At 45.8% G+C, this 20,153-nt stretch overlaps 2 protein-coding genes across 8 annotated transcripts in view; one reads left to right on the forward strand and one right to left on the reverse strand.

Moving 5' to 3' along the window:
* The first annotated feature begins 1,511 nt into the window (after positions 1–1,511).
* The window catches only part of LOC129627674 (olfactory receptor 4B1-like), a 72,301-nt gene continuing 53,659 nt past the window's right edge, over positions 1,512–20,153 (forward strand). For 2 of the 7 annotated variants that reach the window (XM_055547137.1, XM_055547138.1), the window contains exons 1-2: positions 1,598–1,825; positions 2,225–2,611. The gene's annotated coding sequence lies outside the window, so the exon portion shown is untranslated. Of the gene's footprint in view, positions 1,826–2,224; positions 2,612–20,153 lie in introns of all 7 variants that reach the window. The other 5 variants (XM_055547135.1, XM_055547132.1, XM_055547134.1 and 2 more) reach the window with 5 other exon arrangements.
* LOC129627872 (olfactory receptor 4S2-like) lies at positions 5,120–18,601 on the reverse strand. Its single transcript, XM_055547335.1, is given in 5 exon segments — positions 5,120–5,352; positions 15,949–16,026; positions 17,500–17,970; positions 17,973–18,180; positions 18,338–18,601. Coding segments are annotated over 5 exon segments (1,254 nt in total).

Here is a 20,153-nt window from a genome sequence, read left to right on the forward strand (position 1 = left end):
TTGCTCCTCTTTCCTGAAATAAATCAAGCCATTCAACAGTGATGTATTGAGTACCTACTGTCCACCAGCAACTATACCTTGGTGGCTGAGGGTTCAACTGTGAACAAGATAGAAATCTCTGCCCTTGTGGAAAGTGAAAGTCACTCAGTCATGTCCGGACTCTTTGCAACCCTGTGGGTATACAGTCCATGGAATTCTCCAGGCCAGAATACTGGAGTGGGTAGCCATTCCCTTCTCCAAGGGATCTTCCCAACCCAGGGATTGAACCCAGGTCTCCAGCACTGCAAGCAGATTCTTTACCAGCAAAGTGAGAGGAGGTGGACAAACGTATGTAAACTAAATCCTTAGTATGTTAGAATCTAACAGATGATGAACATAGGGAGAAAAATATTGTATCACACCTGGATGCACCAGCTCATTTTCACTAAGGCAGTTCAACCACAGTGTATTGAAGAGAAAGTGTCGCTACACGCTCATCACTCAACCCCTGCTTCAAGCCCATCAGGAAGATAAAGGTGAACACCACACAAGTCCTGCCTGGAAGAAGTGGACAGTCCAGAGGGCCAGGGGCACGAGGGATGCAAATGCAAAATGACCCGAAAAATACCAGAAGTGATTTAAAGGAGCAGGAGACAGGAATCCCAGGAGCATAAGAGAGGGGATGGCAGGTGAGCTGAATCTTGAGCAGGATTTTAGGAGGAGGATACAAGGGGGAAGGCAGAGGGTGAATGTGCCCACGTGGAGGCTGCTGAGATGTGAGCTTGCAGGGAGGGTGGGGCAAGGTGAGGTGAGGTGGTGGCTGATGACCCTGGCAGGGAAGAACCTTGGGATTGTAAGCCTGGTTGACGAAAACGGCCTCACCTTTAAGATGCTGACCAGTCCTGTGTGTGCGTGTACATACATAAACAAGTTAACTTACTGAGACGTATGGGCTTCCCAGGTGGCTCAGACGGTAAAGAATCTGCCCACAGTGTGGGACACCTGGGTTCGATCCCTGGGTCTAGAAGATCCCCTGGAGAATGGAATGGCAACCCATTCCAGTATTCTTGCCTGGAGAATCCCATGGATGGAGGAGTCTGGCAGGCTTCAGCCCAGGTTGCAAAGGATCGGGCACGACTGAATGACTAACACACACACACACACACACTACTTTGTCTTCACTATTTTCTTTGCGTGGAAAGCGCATGGTGGTCACAAAGGTGAGTAACCACAGTAAGATGCACGCAGGGGGCGCACCAGACTCTTGGCTGGTTAGTGGGAGTGAACGGTGTACTTTCCCGCACAGAAGAGACCACGCTGGAGCTCACTCAGCTGGAGCCTCCAGGTCCCACGAGGTCCTCCGTGGTCTTCGCTGTTGGGTCCTAGCAGGTCCTTCGTTTGCTTTGCTGATAGCACCCCCTCCATCCTTGTCTCTCTCCCCACTTCCCTTTCTCTATTTCTCATCCTCCTCGCCTGCGCCAGCCATCTGGAGACAACTGCTAAATGCTGGCCTGCTTGCCAAGTCAAAACAACTCCTGAGAGTTCCAGCACATTCCTGAGTTGTTTGTTTGAAACACTGGGTGGAATCAGGTAGTTTTCTGGGCACGGATTCCTGTAGTGTGTCCAGGTCTGCCTGGAGCCTGTTGCTGTAATTACTTTTCTGATTAGGCAGAGAGCACAGGTCTGGAGCATATGACAATGTAATTGTTCCAGATGTGACTACTTGCCTCAGTGAGGATAGGAAATCTTTTGCTTTTAAAAAGAGGCTTCCAGATGTATGGTGGTAAGAAGGACATTGCAGGTCCAAAGTTCAGAGGCCTGAGCACAGAGTTCCCTGTGCTACACGGTAGGTCCTTGTTGGTTATCTGTTTTCAACGTAGCAGTGTGTACTCGTTAGGGGGACTTCCAAGTTGACTCAGCAGTAAGGAATCTGCTTGCCGGTTTATGAGACACAAGAGATGAGGGTTTGATCCCTGGGTCAGGACGATGCCCTGGAGGAGGAAATGGCAACCCACTCCAGTATTCTTGTCTGGAAAATCCCATGGACAGAAGAACCTGGTGGGCTATGTATATATAGTCCATGGGGTTGCAAAGAGACATGACTGAGCCCACACTCACACCCACCCACTCTCACACACACACACACACACACACACTCACACACGTCAATACCAAACTCCCTAACTATCCCTCCTCTGAAATGCTTACTCTCTGGTAACCATCCATTTGTTCTCTTAAAAAAAAGATGGGAAGCACTAAGTGGAAGAGAGCTGAAGTTTGCCTGGGGAATTTGGAGAGCAACATCTGTGGCTTGTTGAGTCCACAGCCTCAAGGCCCTGAGTGGACTTGGGCCCGGATGGGCGTCTTCTCGTTAAATCCAAAGCAGTCTAGAGACTCAGTTTCTTCGGAGGGCATCGTCCTGCGTGTATTTTGAATCCATCCACATGTCTTGAATGGTCCCCTGACCATTACCCCTTCAACTGGGAAGCTTCCGGGGCCTACCTTCATGTCCCCGCAGAGAGCGGCCTTGAGGGTTAGTTCAGAAAGAAGGAAGACGGAGGAGTGTGGTGACAGGTGACGCTGTGACGTGCCGAGACAGTCAGCGTATTGCCTAGGACATCTGAAACACCAGGTAGGTGCAGCTGTTTTTTTTAATCAACTTAGATTTGTTTTGATCAAGTACTGTGGGCTGGCAGTGGGCCCTTGGTATGTACCTTTGTGGGGGAAAAAAAAAGGCATGATCATTGCCCTTGTGGAATTTAAGGGCCTACAGAGAGGCAGGAAGTGAAGAAGGAATTGAACACGTATCTGTTGATCCCTTCCAGCTGGAATGAGAGAGCGAGCCCCGAGGGAGTGGGCGGGGGCAGCCTCGGACAAACTGCGGCAGGAGTGGGTTTGGCATTTGAAGAGCAGTGTGGTCTCTGGGGTCTTGTTGGTAAAGAAGCTAAGGCACGATATGAAGCCAGAGAGGAAGTCAGGGCCCATCGAGTGGAGCTTCGTGAGCCGAGGTCCGGAGAGGCTACAAGCCCTGGGAGGCCATCAGAGTTTCCACAGCAGAGTCCTGACACGCTGGTCTCTGCATGGAGCTCGGGCTGCCGGGAGTCCGGAAGCAGGGAAGTCTGTTAGAACCTCTGGTGTAGCAATGGTTTTGGAAACAGATGAATGTATAGCCCGTGAGGCCTTCCCGTGAGGCTCAGACCGTAAAGAATCCACCTGCAGTGAGGGAGACGCAGGTTTGATCCCTGGGTTGGGAAGATCCCCTGGAGAAGGGAATGGCTGCCCACTCCAGGATTCTCGCCTAGAGAACCCCAGGGACAGAGGAGCCTGGCGGCCTACAGTCCACGTGGTTGCAGTAGAGTCGGTTATGACTTTCACTTTGACTTCACAGCCCTTGAGGAGGAACTAAATGTTCTTGACTTTAAAGGCTAAACTGCTATTATTTTGTCCTGTTTGGCTGCTTCTCTTCTGCGTTCTCTCACTTCTCTGATTAAATGTATCCTGTTTCTGCCTGTGTTGGGTCTTATTGCTGCATGGAGGCTTTCTCTAGTTGCGGTGATCGGGGGCTGCTCTCCTGTGATGGAGCGTGGGCCCTCGGGTGTAGGGGCTTCAGTGGTTGGAGCCCCCAGGCTCTATGGTTGTGGCGTATGGGTTTAGTTGCTCCACGGCGTGTGGGATCTTCCCAGACCAGGGGTGGAACCCATATCCCCTGCCTTGGCAGGAGGATTCTTAACCACTGGACCACCGTGGAAGTCCCTAAGTTTATTCCTCGGCTAAAATTTTTCTGCAGACAAGAGGCAGGCAGAGGACACGGTGGGGAGGGTGGGGGAGGTCTCTCCTGGGAAGGGCCCAGAGGGTCCAGCTCGGTTACAACAGGAAATAAAAATCAAGTTCTGAAGTGAGAAAAGCAGTTTATAGAACTATAAGAAAATAATTCCAGGAAGCAGTTAGGTAAGCATATAAGAAGACAAGAAAGATAACGCCACAGGGAAGTAATGGTGTGGTTATAATTTTTAAAAAAATGTATTTATTTTTGGCTGTGCTGGTCTTCGTTGCTCTGAGGACTCATCTCTAGGTGCGGTGAGTGGGGTCTGCTCTCTAGCTGCAGGGAGCAGGCTTCTCATCTCAGCAGCCTCTCCTGGTGCAGAGCCCAGGCTCTAGGGCCAGGGGACTCAGCATTGAGTTTCCCGGGCTCTAGAGCACAGGCTCTGTAGTTGGGACATATGGTGTTAGCTGTTCCGTGGCCTGTGGGATCTTCCCAGACCAGGGATCGAACCCATGTCCTCTGCATTGGCGGGTGGATTCTGTACCACTGAGCCTCCAGGGAAGCTCCCAATGGTGGGGGGTTATGAGTGGCTTTTATTTTTACTTACCTAAATTTTATAATTTTCCCCACTGAGTATGGAGTTCTTGTTGAGACTAATTTAAAACTTTAGCGTTTTTCTTCTTGACTCAGAAAAGTAAGCCATAACATATTCCAAGATATACTTGTCCAAATTTACCAAGTTCTTCAAAATGAGTGTGAATCCAAGTCTTTTTTGAGTACCTCCAGTTGCAGGGAGTTTCTTAAAAAGTGAAAGTTAAATTTACGGTATTAGATTCTGAGCTGTTAAGCTAGAGAGAACGGGGCCCACCTTCTTGCTCCTGGTTGAGTGTGTGTCTGCCAGGGTGGAGGGCCTGGTGGGGACCTGGGGGGCAGGGGGAGGAGGCAGAGGCAAAAGGCAGGGGGAAAAGAGGATGAGCCCTGCTCCTCAAAGTTCTTACAGCTCTCCCACCCCATCTGGGGTTCCACAGCTCCCTTGCTGGACAGTCCCTGGGCCCTCTGAAGAAAAACAGAAGGGCCTAGGCGTTACCCTATAAATGGTGTGTGTGCTCAGTCATTGTGTTGAACTCTGCGGCTCTGTCCACGCAACTGCTATTTCCTACAGGGGATCTTCCCGACCTAGGGATTTCCCAGCATCTGTAGACACAGCCTAACTTTCTTACAGGCAGGCGAGGCTCGGCAGCGGTTTTGCATATCGCCACTAGATGGCGCCAAAGGACTGAGCTGAGAAAGCAATTCAGGTTGTCAGATGGCAATGGAGGAAAACAGGTTTGCAAAAAAGGAAGTCAGAGAGCTGGCTGGCTTTGAAGTGAGCACGGGTCATATCGTCCCCGAGGGTGTACAAGCAGCTACCACCTTGGTGGGAGGTAGGGGCGGAGGTGGAGGAGCTGGAGTCAGGGCCAGGAATTTCTGGTGCTCAGTAGCGGTCACCACTCTACTGGGAGCGTGGACAGGGCCCGAGGTGTAGGAGCAGAAACCCTGAGGATCAGGTCTGAGCTGGTTCATGGATCCCTTGCAGGCGAGTGAGCATTCCTCGGCCGTGGCACTTCTTCCTAGTCGAGAACAGAACCAGGAGCAAGAGTGGGTGCAGTGGCCTCCCTGTGTGGGTGGGGTGCGTACTGGGGCAGTACTGAGAACCCAGTCAGAGCCGCAGGCAGTTTTCAGTCTCTTTCTCTGTGTTCTTCCCAGGAATAAGCAAGCATACCTGTACAATCTTCACAAGTGAAGTCTTGGTTACCTTTAGCCCTCCTGTATGTCTCTGGTTTTAGAATCAGCTAAGGGGACTCTTGCGTCGCTAGGAGTCGGACACGACTGAATGATTTCACTTTCTCTTTTCACTTTCATGCATTGGAGAAGAAAATGGCACCCCACTCCAGTGTTCTTGCCTGGAGAATCCCAGGGACGGGGGAGCCTCGTGGGCTGCCGTCTATGGGGTCTCAGAGTTGGACACGACTGAAGTGACTTAGCAGCAGCAGCAGTTCAGTCGCTCAGTCGTGTCCGACTCTTTGCAACCCCATGGACTGCAGCACGCCAGGCCTTCCTGTCCATCACCAACTCCTGGAGTTTACCCAAACTCGTCCATTGAGTCAGAGATGCCATCCAACCATCTCATCCTCTGTCGTCCCCTTCTCCTCCTGCCTTCAATCTTTCCCAGCATCAGAGTCTTTTCCAGTGAGTCCGTTCTTTGCATCAGGTGGCCAAAGTATTGGAGTTTCAGCTTCAGCATCAGTCCTTCCAGTGAATATTCAGGACTGATTTCCTTTAGGATGAACTGGTCTATAGCTGTAAGCATATGTAATGGCCTGCCTCTGGGAACCTGCCCCTCTGCCAGAATGTCAAACTAAAGTGCCTTTGTTCAACTCTCAGGGAGACCTTCTGACCCTGCCCACCTGCGAATGGCAGCAGAAAAGAGGAAATTGATATATTCCATTCCTGCACCACCCCATGCTGGCCAAGCCAAGAGATGTTTTCAAGATTTATTCCCTCTTTGGGCTTCCCAGGTGGCGCTAGTGGTAAAGAACCTGCCTGCCAATGGAGGAGATATAAAGAGTTGCAGGTTCAATCCCTGGGCCAGGAAGAGCCCCTGGAGAAGGAAATGGCAACCCACTCCAGTGTTCTTGCCTGGAGAATCCCTTAGATAGAGGAGCCTGGTGGGCTACAGTCCGTGGGGTGGCAAAGAGTTTTTTAGTGACTAAAGAGCAACAATGGCCTTTTCACTTCCTGCCCTCCTTCTCCCCTCTCTGTTCTATAAAAGAAACTGGCATCCAGACCCCAGAAGATGTCTACGGCACTAGCCTGCCATCAGATACCAGGCCTCAACACCTCCACTCTTGATTACTGGCCTGTCCTGCAGCGAGCAGACTGAGCTTTGATTTGGAAACAGTCTTCCCAGTGTCAGACCCTGGGGCTGGGGCACCCAGTAGAAATAGAAACAGACTTTATTTTCATGGGCTCCAAAGCCACTGTGGACAGTGGCTGCAAGCCATGAAATTAAAGATGCTTATGCCTTGGAAGGAAAGCTGTGACAAACCTAGACCATGTATCAAAAAACAGAGACATTACTTTGCCGACAAAGGTCCATAAGATCAAGCTATGGTCTTTCTAGGAGTCATGTACGGATGTGAGAGTTGGACCATAAAGAAGGCTGAGTGCTGAAGAATTGATGCTTTTGAACTGTGGGGCTGGAGAAGACTTTTGAGAGTCCCTTGGACTTCGAGGAGATCAAACAAATCAATCCTAAAGGAAATCTACTCTGAATATTCATTGGAAGAACTGATGCTGAGGCCAAAGCTCCAATGCTTTGGCAACGTGATGCAAAGAGCTGATTCACTGGAAAAGACCCTGATGCTGGGAAAGATTGAAGGTGGGAGGAGAAGGGGCAACCGAGAATAAGGTGGTTGGATGGCATCACTGACTTTGATGAGTCAGAGTTTGAGCAAACTCTGGGAAATTGTGAAGGACAGGGAAGCCTGGCGTTCTGCAGCTTAGGGGGTCTCAAAGAGTTGGAGACAACTTAGCGACTGAACAACAACTTCACTCCAGGAGGATCCACGAAACCACGATAGCCCCTCTTCTTCTTTGTGTGCTCTGCTAAGGCATGTTCTGAGCTGACCACTTCATCTCATCCCCAACTCATTATCAACCTCTCTTTACAGTCTTGTAATTATTGTTAATATTCCCTTGTGAAATCCATGACAAGGTTGGTTGAAAACATCATTTCGGTAATCAAAGAAGAGATTTGGTGAAAGGAAGATACAGTTTAACTGTTTATTTTCTAGTATCTTTTGGTCTTTATCTTTCAATGATGACCAAAGATAGATTTCATCAATCTATGGTTTGTCAAGGGACATAATTTAAAAACAAATAAAAGTTATTGATGATGATGATAAAAAAAGAAAAGGAGCTCAGAAGTTGATATTCTGAGAAGAGATGGTATCCATCATTATGTGAGAGATAAAGGACTTCTGCTATTAAGGCAGAGGTGGCCTTGAACCATTAGTTGGGTAAATAAACGATGTGATTTAATTTGTGAAATGAAAAACGGTGAAATAGATTGAGTGGTGAGATTTCACCAGATGGTGAAATAGATCGAATGAGTTAGCTAAATGAACTGGTTTTATAAGGAATAACCCCCAGATCTCAATGGTTTAATGCCTATGTCACAGTTTAATGTGGCTGGCACTATTCAAGGCTTCCCCAGCTTTAACCCAAGCTTGTCGAGGTCATCTAGGGGTCACCATCCAGCTGGCAGATGAGGAAGAGAACTCAGGAGTCAGTGCGAGGGAGGATTCTATGGTCCAGGTTTGTACGTGACATGTACCACTTACGTCCACCTTCCATCAGTGGGGAACAGCATTTGACCGGGTTCCCTGGAAGAAGAGAGCTGTGGGTCCTGCTGAGCATGTGCGTCCTGTGCCCCTGATGTCAGACCAGTGGATAAAGTGTTCAGCATAGTGTCTGGCACCTTGCAGGGATTCCATGAATGGTGGTCTCCACCTCCCTTCCAGAGCCACCTGTCTGGGGAAGAAGTAGATGGGAAAGAAATGGCTTCTGTTCTGCATTGGCATGGCAACACAGTTGCTTCTAAAATGTATGATTCTGTGGACCTAACGGGGATACTGGGAGATGCTGTGTCCTGGTTGAGGTCCACAGTACGCTTACAGGTGTCGGGAGCTGTGAGCTCATTAGTGACTTGCACTAATTCAGTGGGAATGTGCTCTTGAAGCTTCCAACCATGCCTGTAATTACTTACCTGAAGCTCCTGGGGATCTCAAGGAGGGAAAGAAACTTCTTCGTTCTGAAGAACCCCCAAGGGATGGCATTAATTTGCTCCTTCGCAAACTTTTCCTAACTCTTTGCTTCAGCTCCTGAGGGCATAATTAATTGCCTGAAGTTGTCATCATGCCAGAAAACCTGAGTGTGGCCTCCAGAAAGTGGAGGAGTAACTGATCACTGTAGTCACTGAACAGAAAACTAATTGGCTCTTTTTCTTCCCTTGATGATCCTTGTAGCAGTAGAGACCTTTTTTTATTAAATGCGAAGAGGCTAACATCTGAGTTGTGGAGTGTTAGTGGAAACCGCTGAGAATACATGGATTTGATCAACAGTTTTCCTTTTTACATTTACATTGTATTACACATATGTTTTTTCAACTTTTAAAAAAGTTTCATAATACATTTTGGAGCTCTTTCACTATCAGTGTATGTAGATATGCTCACCTGTATTAGGCCTGGTTGCCATAACAAAATATCAGATGGGGTGGCTTAAGCAATGGGATTCTCGTAGTTCTGGAGACCAGCAGCCCAAGATCAAGGTGCTGGTGGATTTGGTCCCCTGGTAAGGACATGCTTGCTTCCTGGCTTGCAGAGTCTGCCTTCTGGCTGTGTCCTGACGTGGCAGAGAGAGAGAGAGAGAGAGAGAGAGAGAACGGGTTCTTCTGCTAATTCCATCATCAAGGTTCTACCCTCATTACCTCCTCTAACTCTAAGTACTTCCCAAAGACTCCAGCTCAAATACCATCACAACAAGGGTTAGAACTTCAACACATGAATTTTTGGCAGACACAATTAGTCCATGGGCTTCCCTCATAGCTCAGATGGTAAAGAATCTGCCTGCAATGCAGGAGACCCAGGTTCGATTCCTGGGTTGGGAAGATCCCCTGGAGAAGGATATGGCAACCCACTCCAGTATTCTTGCCTAGAGAATCCCATGGACAGAGGAGCCTGGTGGGCTACAGTCCATGGGGTCTCACAAGAGTCGGACATGATTTAGCAATGAAACCACCACCACCAGTTAGTCCATAGCACCGTTCTTTATATTCTATTTTATTTTTAATTTCAGCTTTGTTGAGGGATTGACAAGTGAAATCATGAGATAGTTAAAGCATATGTGGTAGTTATTTGATATATATACACACACATACATTGTAAAAGGACTCCCCCATCTAGCGATGGCACATCCGTCACTCTGCAAACTCACATATTTACCTTTTTTGGTGAGAATATTTAAGGTCTACTCTTTTAGTGAATTTCGATTATACAGTACGGTGTTGTCAACTTTAGTCACCATGCTGGACATTAAATCCTCTGACCTTATTCATCTTATAACTGAAAGTTTGTACCCTTTCACCAACTTTCCCTATTTCCCCCACCCTCCAGTGCCTAGAAACTACTTTTCTACTCTCTCTTTCTGAGTTTGACCTTTTATTTTAGATTCCATGTATTAACCTCTTTATTACTATATCACAATGTGCTTTTTCTCTTGTTACATTCTTTTTTTTAAAATCTGTTTATTTGGCTGCAACAGGCCTTAGTTGCAGCATGTGGGGTCTTCACTGAATCGTGTGGAATCTTTCCTTGAAGCACATGGACTCTCTAGTTGTGGCTGAAATAGTGCAAGGGCTCAGTAGTCGCAGTGTGTGGGCTTAGTTGCTCGGCGGCATGTGGGATCTTACGTCTCTGACCAGGGATCGAACCTGAGTCCCTTGCTTCAGAAGGCAGATTCTTAACCACTGGGCCACCAGAGAAGTCCCTCTTATTACATTCTTTGACTAAAAGTCCATTTTTTTCTCATATAAGAGCAGCAACTCCTGCTCTCTTTTGGTTTCTATTTGCATGGAATATCTTTCTTCATTACTTCACTTTCTGTCTATGCCTTAAAGTTGAAGGGGTTATAGGCAATGTATAGTTGGATCTTATCTTTTTTTTTTTTAATTTTATTTTTAAACTTTACATAACTGTATTAGTTTTGCCAAATATCAAAATGAATCCGCCACAGGTATACATGTATTCCTCATCCTGAACCCTCCTCCCTCCTCCCTCCCCATTCCATCCCTCTGGGTCGTCCCAGTGCACCAGCCCCAAGCATCCAGTATCGTGCATCGAACCTGGACTGGCAACTCGTTTCATACATGATATTTTACATGTTTCAATGCCATTCTCCCAAATCTTCCCACCCTCTCCCTCTCTCACAGAGTCCATAAGACTGTTCTATACATCAGTGTCTCTTTTGCTGTCTCGTACACAGGGTTATTGTTACCATCTTTCTAAATTCCATATATATGTGTTAGTATACTGTATTGGTGTTTTTCTTTCTGGCTTACTTCACTCTGTATAATAGGCTCCAGTTTCATACACCTCATTAGAACTGATTCAAATGTATTCTTTTTAATGGCTGAATAATACTCCATTGTGTATATGTACCACTGCTTTCTTATCCATTCATCTGCTGATGGACATCTAGGTTGCTTCCATGTCCTGGCTATTATAAACAGTGCTGCGATGAACATTGGGGTACACGTGTCTCTTTCCCTTCTGGTTTCCTCAGTGTGTATGCCCAGCAGTGGGATTGTTGGATCATAAGGCAGTTCTATTTCCAGTTTTTTAAGGAATCTCCACACTGTTCTCCATAGTGGCTGTACTAGTTTGCATTCCCACCAACAGTGTAAGAGGGTTCCCTTTTGTCCACACCCTCTCCAGCATTTATTACTTGTAGACTTTTGGATCGCAGCCATTCTGACTGGTGTGAAATGGTACCTCATAGTGGTTTTGTGGATCTTATCTTTTTAACTCACTGAGATACTCTGTGTCTTTTGATTGGAGAATTTGTTCATTCACATTTAAAGTAATTGTTAATTGGTATGGACTTACTATTGCCATTTTAATTTAATTGTTTTCTAGCTGTTTTATAATTCCTTAGTTTCTTTCTTCCTCTTGGTTTCTTCCTTTGTGATTTGATGATTTTCTGTAGTGGTATGCCTAGATTTCTTTCTTTTTTTATCTTTTTGGAGAAGGCAATGGCACCCCACTCCAGTCCTCTTGCCTGGAAAATCCCATGGGCGGAGGAGCCTGGTGGGCTGCAGTCCATGGGGTCGCAAAGAGTCGGACACGACTGAGCAACTTCACTTTCACTTTTCACTTTCATGCACTGGAGAAGGAAATGGCAACCCACTATGGCTTTTTGTTTGTGTTTACCTTGAGGCTTACATGACACATATTTATAATAGTCTATTTTAAGCTGATGACAACTTAAGTTCAAATGCATACTAAAGCTCCACATTTTTACTACCCAAACGTTTATGTTTTTGATGTCACAGTTTATGTCTTTTTACTATGTGTGTCTGTTAACAAACTATTGTAGTTATAGTTATTTTTATACTTTTAATGTTTAGCCATAAAACTAGAGCTATAAGTCATTTACTCACCACTGTTACAACACTGGAATATTTTGAATTCAACTATATATTTAACTTTATCAGTGAGATTTATATTTTCATATGTTTTGCTGTTACTAATTAGAGTCCTTTCACTTTAGCTTGAACAATTTCCTTTAACACGTCTTATAGGACTGGTCTAATGGTGATCAATTCCTTCACCTCTTGCTTGTCTGGGAAACTCTTGCTCTTGCCTTCAGTTCTGGAGGACAGCTTTGCTGGGTAGAGTATGCTGGGCAGCGCTTTCCGCCCTTTGCACATTGTCTCCTTCTGGACCACAAAGCTTCTGCTGAGAAACCTGTTGATAGTCTTATGGGGGTTACCTTTTACATAAGAAGTTGGTTTTCTCTTATTGCTTTTAAAGATTCTCTCCTTGGCATTAACTTTGCCAGTTGAATGGTAATATGTCTTGGTGTGAGGCTCTTTGTACTCATCTTATGTGTAACTTCCTGGGCTTCTTGGATCTGGATATCTGTTTCTTTCTCCAGGTCAGGGAAGTTTTTAGCCATCATTTCTTTTTCATAAATTTAAAGATTGTTTATTTATTTATTGGCTATTCAGGACCTGGGTATTCATTGGAAGGACTGATGTTGAAGCTGAAACTCCAATACTTTGGTCACCTGATGCGAAGAGCTGACTTATTTGAGGGTTCAGGATGGGGAACACGTGTATACCTGTGGTGGATTAATGTTGATATATGGCAAAACCAATACAATATTGTAAAGTTAAAAAATAAAATAAAATAAATTGAAAAAAAAAGAAAAGACCCTGATGCTGGGAAAGATTGAGGGCAGGAGGAGAAGGGGATGACAGAGGATGAGATGGTTGGATGGCATCACCGACTCAATGGACATGGGTTTGGGTAGACTCCGGGAGTTGGTGACGGACAGGGAGGCCTGGTGTGCTGTGGTTCATGGGATCGCAAAGAGTCGGACACGACTGAGTGACTGAACTGAACTGAAGTGAACAGGACCTCAATGGATTGGATGATATATTGTCATGGGGGAGGGAAATATTTCCCTACTAGTAGACGACTCAGTCTACTGAGTCAAATGCTAATCTTTTCCAGAAACATCTTCATGGGCACACATAGAAATAATGTTTAACCAGATATTTGGCATCATGTGGCTCAGTCAAGTTGACACATACAATTAATCATCATAGACATCTACTGAGACTCAGTATTATGTGCATCCAGACAGTGGCAGAGGAAAGAGTGTGGAGCATGTTCATGGGAGGCTTCCTGTGGTCAGGGCTGAAAGTGGTCACTCCTCACCTTCTATTGGAGAGATCTTATTATGTTCACTCCTGACTACAGCAGAGGTCAGCAGTGTGGCTGCTGTGTGCCTATGGGAGGAAGAGCAAATCAGTGAGAGGTACTTCCTACTGATTTATGAGATATTATATAGCATGGGTAGCGATTTCTCATTCTCCTTTGTGGCTTTGGGCTCATCTTGGCTCATCTGAATTGCAGCCATCTCCTCCACATGGCCTCTGTGTTAGGCTATTGGTCCCACAGCCCCTGTTGCAGGGTTATCTCCTCATTGAAGCCCCCAAAGAAGATCCCCCGACTTCCAGCCACCTTTCACCTCCTTCATGGGACTAGCAGGAACCCCTATATTTTCATACCACACAAAAGATCTATACATTAACATTTTTATTTTGCTGTACTTTACGCTTATTCATGTACCAAAGATTTCCTAATTTCATTATTTAAAGTTTCAGAATGTTTTGATATTTGTGTATAATGTTTAACCACTAAAAATAAGGTTTGTGAAGGTGTGACTTTCAGAATAGATGACTAAGTAGCTCACAAAACCTGTCTCCAAGAAGCAACAACAAAACTGGACAAAACTGTCAAAAATAATGATTCAAAACCCCTGGATATTGACCAGAAGCATACAACAAACTGGGAAGTGCATATTCAAGAAAACTTATTCAGCCTTGGAAAGGAGAGTGGGAATCTTTGGGCATTTTATTTTGAGGCTGTCCCCATTTACTCACCTACTAGTTACATGGTGTAGACATTCTACTGGGGCGGAGCATCAGTCTGTAAGGACAGGGATCTATGCTTCTAGAGAGGGTTGACTATTTGGAGCAGAGTGAAGACAATTTCAGATCCAGGGTCATTGTTGAAAGCGATAGTGATCTCAGTGACTAAAAATCAGAGACACTCAGCATTGCATCTCTCCACAGTTTGGCAGAGAAATGAAAAATGTGACAGGAAGATCTGGGGAATTACATCTCTTCTCAGTTTTCTTTTTATTCATTACAGTAGAAAAAATCACTGAAGCAGTCCATGAAGGTCACTGCAGAGGATCTTCACTGCATAGTGAATCAGAGTGGAGAGTGGTTCTGAAGCACAAATAGAAGGGTTCGAGAGTCCACCATGAGGGCTCTCAGCATCTGCTCTCAACCTCATTTGGCCTATGGTTTATGTTCTCTACAAAGGAAATTAGTCATGGTTCTGTGGGATGCTGTCAGTTCAATCAGGATCTCATCTGAATCCTAAAATGTTAGCTATTACTGTGCTCTTGATATAAGGTAGGGGAAAAAAGGAAGGATAGCATACAACAATTGGAGAAGAAAATGGCAACCCACTCCAGTGTTCTTGCCTGGAGGATCCCATGGGCGGAGGAGCCTGGTAGGCTGCAGTTCATGGGGTTGCTAGAGTCGGACACGACTGAGCGACTTCACTTTCACTTTTCATTTTCATGCATGGGAGAATGAAATGGCAACCCACTCCAGTGTTCTTGCCTGGAGAATCCCAGGGACGGGGGAGCCTGGTGGGCTGCCGTCTATGGGGTCGCACAGAGTCGGACATGACTGAAGCGACCTAGCAGCAGCAGCAGCAGCATACAACAATTACTACATGCGTACATACAACAATTAGCATACAACAACGGTTAGAGTTCCTGCTTCTGCAGCCAGTCAGTAGTCATCAACCGGCCCCTAGCCTGTACTGCCCTTAGACACAGGCGTGTGGGATCCCAACACCAGGTGCTATGCCCCAGGAGGTCAGCTTTTCAGAACACCTTTCTTGAAATTTTAAAAGTCTCCATTTAGTGCTCAAAGGATAGTGCTAAATGGAAAAGTATCTGGGATAAGGATACTTCCTTATCCTGCAGGAGATTTTTTAATCTCCTGAAAGATAAAGAAGCTCACTACTCAGAACTGTTCAAACTTCCTGGGTTTCAGTGATGAGAGGTTGAAGGTGCTAGGCTGTCATGTAAAATTCACATGCTGTTTATTGCACTGCTCCTGCTAAGTCGCTTCAGTCGTGTCCGACTCTGTGCGACCCCATAGACGGCAGCCCACCAGGATCCCCCGTCCCTGGGATTCTCCAGGCAAGAACACTGAAGTGGGTTGCCATTTCCTTCTCCAATGCATGAAAGTGAAAAGTGAAAGTGAAGTCGCTCAGTCGTGTCCAACTCTTAGCCACCCCATGGACTGCAGCATACCAGGCTCCTCCATCCATGGGATTTTCCAGGCAAGAGTGCTGGAGTGGGGTGCCATTGCCTTCTCTGGTTGCACTACTTCAAGATTTAAACTGTACATTTTGATCTGTTCTGGCTATTGTTTAAACAAGTTAGTAAACCTGCTCAGAAAGTAGAACACTCTTCTCTTCAAGACATGCAAACTGAATTTAAATTATTTTAATATTTGTGTATATTTCCCCCTTTTACTGTAAACCTATGTCAATGGTTGAACTCCCTAGGCAACATCTCTCAGGTTGAGTTTGTGTGTGAACATTTATTGGAAAGTGCTCCCAGTATTAAGTTCTGTATAACAATGAAGAGGGCAGAATTGGGCAGAGGGGGAAGTCAAACCATGATATAGGGACAAAAAGATCTGGGAGGGTCCCCCAAGAGCCTTAGAGCTGGGACGGCCCTTTGGAGTTGTCTCAAGTTGAGGCAGGAGGCCCAGGTCTTCTCACCATCCACTGACCATTCTTGCGTGCAGTCTACGGAGGACGAGGGTGTGATTCTGGTGCTGCCCTGGGGGGCAGCAGTGTCTAGAGAGGAATGAGGACTCAGGCATGAGCAGCCATCCCTCTGGGCAGCTGAGGCAATGAAGGAGCCTGTGGGTGGCTCACCACAGCATCCACTAGAACCCCTTTTCTTGACCCAGATAGTCCAATGGTGAGCGTGTTTTTAAACTTTCTGAATCCAATATCACTTGTACTGTAGCATCCACAGAAACAATTCCCATCGATGAACTGTTTAAAGAAAGCTATGTGAGAGAAACTCCTTAACCTCAAATTAAATTCTTAAAATGAGAGTTGCCTAGGTGTCTGGAGTTGCCAAGTTAATGGTAAGAACCATAAGGTTCACGAATGCAGTTCCTATCACATAAAAATTGCTTTCACCTGCAGTTGCATCTCATTTGATTCTCTGTATAACCCTGGGAAGTGGTTGGAACAGTAACATCAATCCATTTAACAAATCAAGAAACATGTAAGGCAAAGGAGAGTGAAACCCACTTCAGCATTTGGTTTTGGTATCATCCCTGTATTAGAAAACCTAGACAACACATTAAAGAGCAGAGACATTGCTTTGCCGACAAAGGTCCTTCTAGTCAAGGCTATGGTTTTTCCCGTAGTCATGTATGGATGTGAGAGTTGGACCATAAAGAAAGCTGAGGACTGAAGAATTGATGCTTTTTAACTGTGATGTTGGAGGAGACTCTTGAGAGTTCCTTGGACTGCAAGGAGATCCAACCAGTCCATCTTAAAGGAAATCAGTCCTGAATATTCATTGGAAGGACTGATGCTGAAGCTGAAACTCCAGTACTTTGGCCCCCTGATGTGAAGAACTGACTCATTTGAAAAGACCCTGATGCTGGGAAAGATTGAAGTCAGGAGGAGAAGGGGACAGAGGATGAGATGGTTGGATGGCATCACTGACTCAATGGACATGAGTCTGAGCAAGCTCTGGGAATTGGTGGACAGGGAAGCCTGGTGTGCTGCAGTCCATGGGGTTGCAAAGGGTCGGACATGACTGAGTGACTGAACTGATATACCTGACGTCAGTTCAGTTCAGTTCGATCACTCAGTCGTGTCTGACTCTTTGTGACCCCATGGACTGTAGCACACCAGGCTTCCCTGTCCATCCCCAGCTCCCCGAGCTTGCTCAGACTTGACATACCTGACATGTCTCATGACTTAGAGGCATTGCCCAGAGACAACAATACTATCTGATATGAAACAGACTATGTTTGGTGTCGGAATTCTCTATACAAATGTTTAATCCACTCAGAGCTCCCAGTAGGGAATATCTCTTATCAGATATTTGAATATCACTAAAGTCAAACCACTAGTGACTAGTAAGGTTGGTCCTCCAAACTAGGTCTTTAGACTTCAAATCCAAGACTCTTTATATTGGATTAATATTAAATTGCTTATTTGTGTGATGAGATTAAGGGCTGATTACTGACTATTCTCAGCAACCATTTTTGGAAACTGGTACAACTGAGGCTGTTCCAGTACCACTGAACTTCCTATCAGGGTCTCTCCTATTTCTGCCCAACAACCTCTTGATCCACAGTCTCTTCATAGCATTTTCCACCTCCATGTTTCTCAGGGTGTAGGTCAGAGGGTTCAACTTGGGTGTGATGATGGTGTAAAATAAAGCCACTGTCTTGTCCTCAGGGAAAGTGGTGGAAGGTCTCAGGTACATGAAGAGGCAGGGGACAAACAGCAAGATGACCGCAACGATATGGGAAGCACATGTGGACAGGGCCTTGTGCCTCCCCTCTGATGAGCGGGTCTTGAAAGAAAGCAAGATGACAGTGTAAGAACCGACAAGAATGACAAAGGAGCTCAGCGAAATCACGCCACTGTTGGCCACCACAATGAGCCCTGCCACATATGTGTCTGTGCAAGCCAGCTTCAGTAAAGGGTGGACGTCACAGAAGTAGTGGTCGATGAGGTTGGGGCCACAGGAAGGCAGTTTTACGTGAGCATGGCCTGGACAAAAATATGCACAAACCCTCCTAGCCAGCAGAACGCCAGCAAGATGGAGCAGAATTTCCAGTCCATGATGGTCAAATAGTGCAGAGGCTTACAGATGGCCACGGACCTGTCATAGGCCATCACTGTGAGGATAAAGATTTCTGTGCAGCCAAACAGGTGGGAGAAAAAGAGCTGGAGCATACAACCAACAAAAGACCCAGAGGAATGGTACGGGGAGGGAGGTGGGAGGGGGGGTTCAGGATTGGGAACATGTGTACACCCGTGGTGGATTCATGTTGATGTATGGCAAAACCAATATAATATTGTAAAGTAATTAGCCTCCAATTAAAATAAATAAATTTAAATAAAAAAAGATTCTTTTGTCCTTGACTTGAAAATCAATAATCAGCTTGGGGGCTGTGACAGAGGAATAGCAGATGTCAACAAAGGGTAGGAAGCTGAGGAAGAAGTACATTGGAGAGCTGAGATTTGGGCTCCTTAGAACAGTCATTATAATGAAAAAATTTCCTGTCATGAGGATTATATAAAAGAGTAGGAACAAAATGAAGCATAGTTGCTGTACTTCCTTATTTTGGGAAAGACCCATGAGGATAAATTCAGTAACATTATTTCCCATGAAACCTGGACGTTCACAAGAGAGAAATGCTTTGTGATTTACCTGTTGGAAAAAGGATAAAGGGCAATTAGATTGGGGCACATGATATAACGTTATTGTTTTTATTTTTTAGCAGTTATTCACAAAGTTCCTCCCTTAAAGGTTTTGGTTTCATTATACTCTGTTTCTTAAAATTACGTGAGACTAAGGGTGGCTGGATGGCATCACCAACTCAGTGGATGTGAGTTTGGGTAAACTCCGGGAGTTGATGATGGACAGGGAGTCCTGGTGTGCTGTGATTCATGGGGTGGCAAAGAGTTGGACACGACGGAGTGACTGAACTGAATTGAACTGAAGGGTAGGACAGAGGGAGCAAGAGGAGAAAAAAGAAAAACTGATGGGTTTTAAATATATTTAGGCATGGAGTCTGGAGAAGGCAATGGCACCCTACTCCAGTACTCTTGCCTGGAGAATCCCATGGACAGAGGAGCCTGGTAGGCTGCAGTTCATGGGGTCACGAAGAGTTGGACATGACTGAGTGACTTCCCTTTTACTTTTCACTTTCATACATTGGAGAAGGAAATGGCAACCCACTTCAGTGTTCTTGCCTGGAGAATCCCAGGGACGGGGGAGCCTGGTGGGCTGCCGTCTATGGGGTCGCAGAGAGTTGGACACACCTGAAGTGACTTAGCAGCAGCAGCAGCAGCAGCAGCAGCAGGCATGGACTCTAGGTTCTCCACTTGTCAGTTGTCTGAATCATAGTTGCTTGATAATTTAAATTATATCTTCTTTTTAAATCAAGTTTCCAAGTGATAAAATCCTCTCTCCTATTCCAGGATGCTTTTTCCCTATGTTCCAGTTGATATGTGGAATGTGAAGTAAAGTGAAATGTATGTGACTCTTTGCAACCCCATGGACTATATAGTCCATGGAATTCTCTAGGCCAGAATACTGGAGTGGGTAGCCTTTTTCTTCTCCAGGGGATCTTCCCAGCCCAGGGATTGAACCCAAGTCTCCTGCATTGCAGGTGGATTTTTTACCAGCTGAGCCATAAGGGAAATATGGAATCTATGTAAATATACACACACATTTGTGATTATAAGTATTGATACGTGTCTTCAAATGTACAACTTTGAGCCAGACCTGAGATGTAATGAGCCTTCTGTGTAGCTCTTTGGCCTCTAAAATTACTTTCAACCTGATTGTCTTTATCACATTCAGTTCAGTTCAGTTGCTTAGTCATGTCTGACTCTTTGCGACCCCATGGACTGCAGCACACCAGGCTTCCCTGTCCACCACCAATTCCCAGAGCTTGCTCAAACTCATTTCCATTGAGTTGGTGATGCCATCCAACCATCTCATCCTCTGTCGTCCCCCTCTCCTCCTGTCTTCAATCTTTTCCAGCATCAAGGTCTTTTCTAATGAGTCAGTTCATCACATCAGGTGGCCAAAGTATTGGAATTTCAGTTTTAGCATCAGTCCTTCCAATGAATATTCAGGACTGATTTCCTTTAGGATGATCTGGTTGGATCTCCTTGCAGTCCAAGGGACTCTCAAGAGTCTTCTCTAACAC

This window comes from Bubalus kerabau, chromosome 15 (genome assembly GCF_029407905.1).
Source record: "Bubalus kerabau isolate K-KA32 ecotype Philippines breed swamp buffalo chromosome 15, PCC_UOA_SB_1v2, whole genome shotgun sequence".
Taxonomy (NCBI): domain Eukaryota; kingdom Metazoa; phylum Chordata; class Mammalia; order Artiodactyla; family Bovidae; genus Bubalus; species Bubalus kerabau.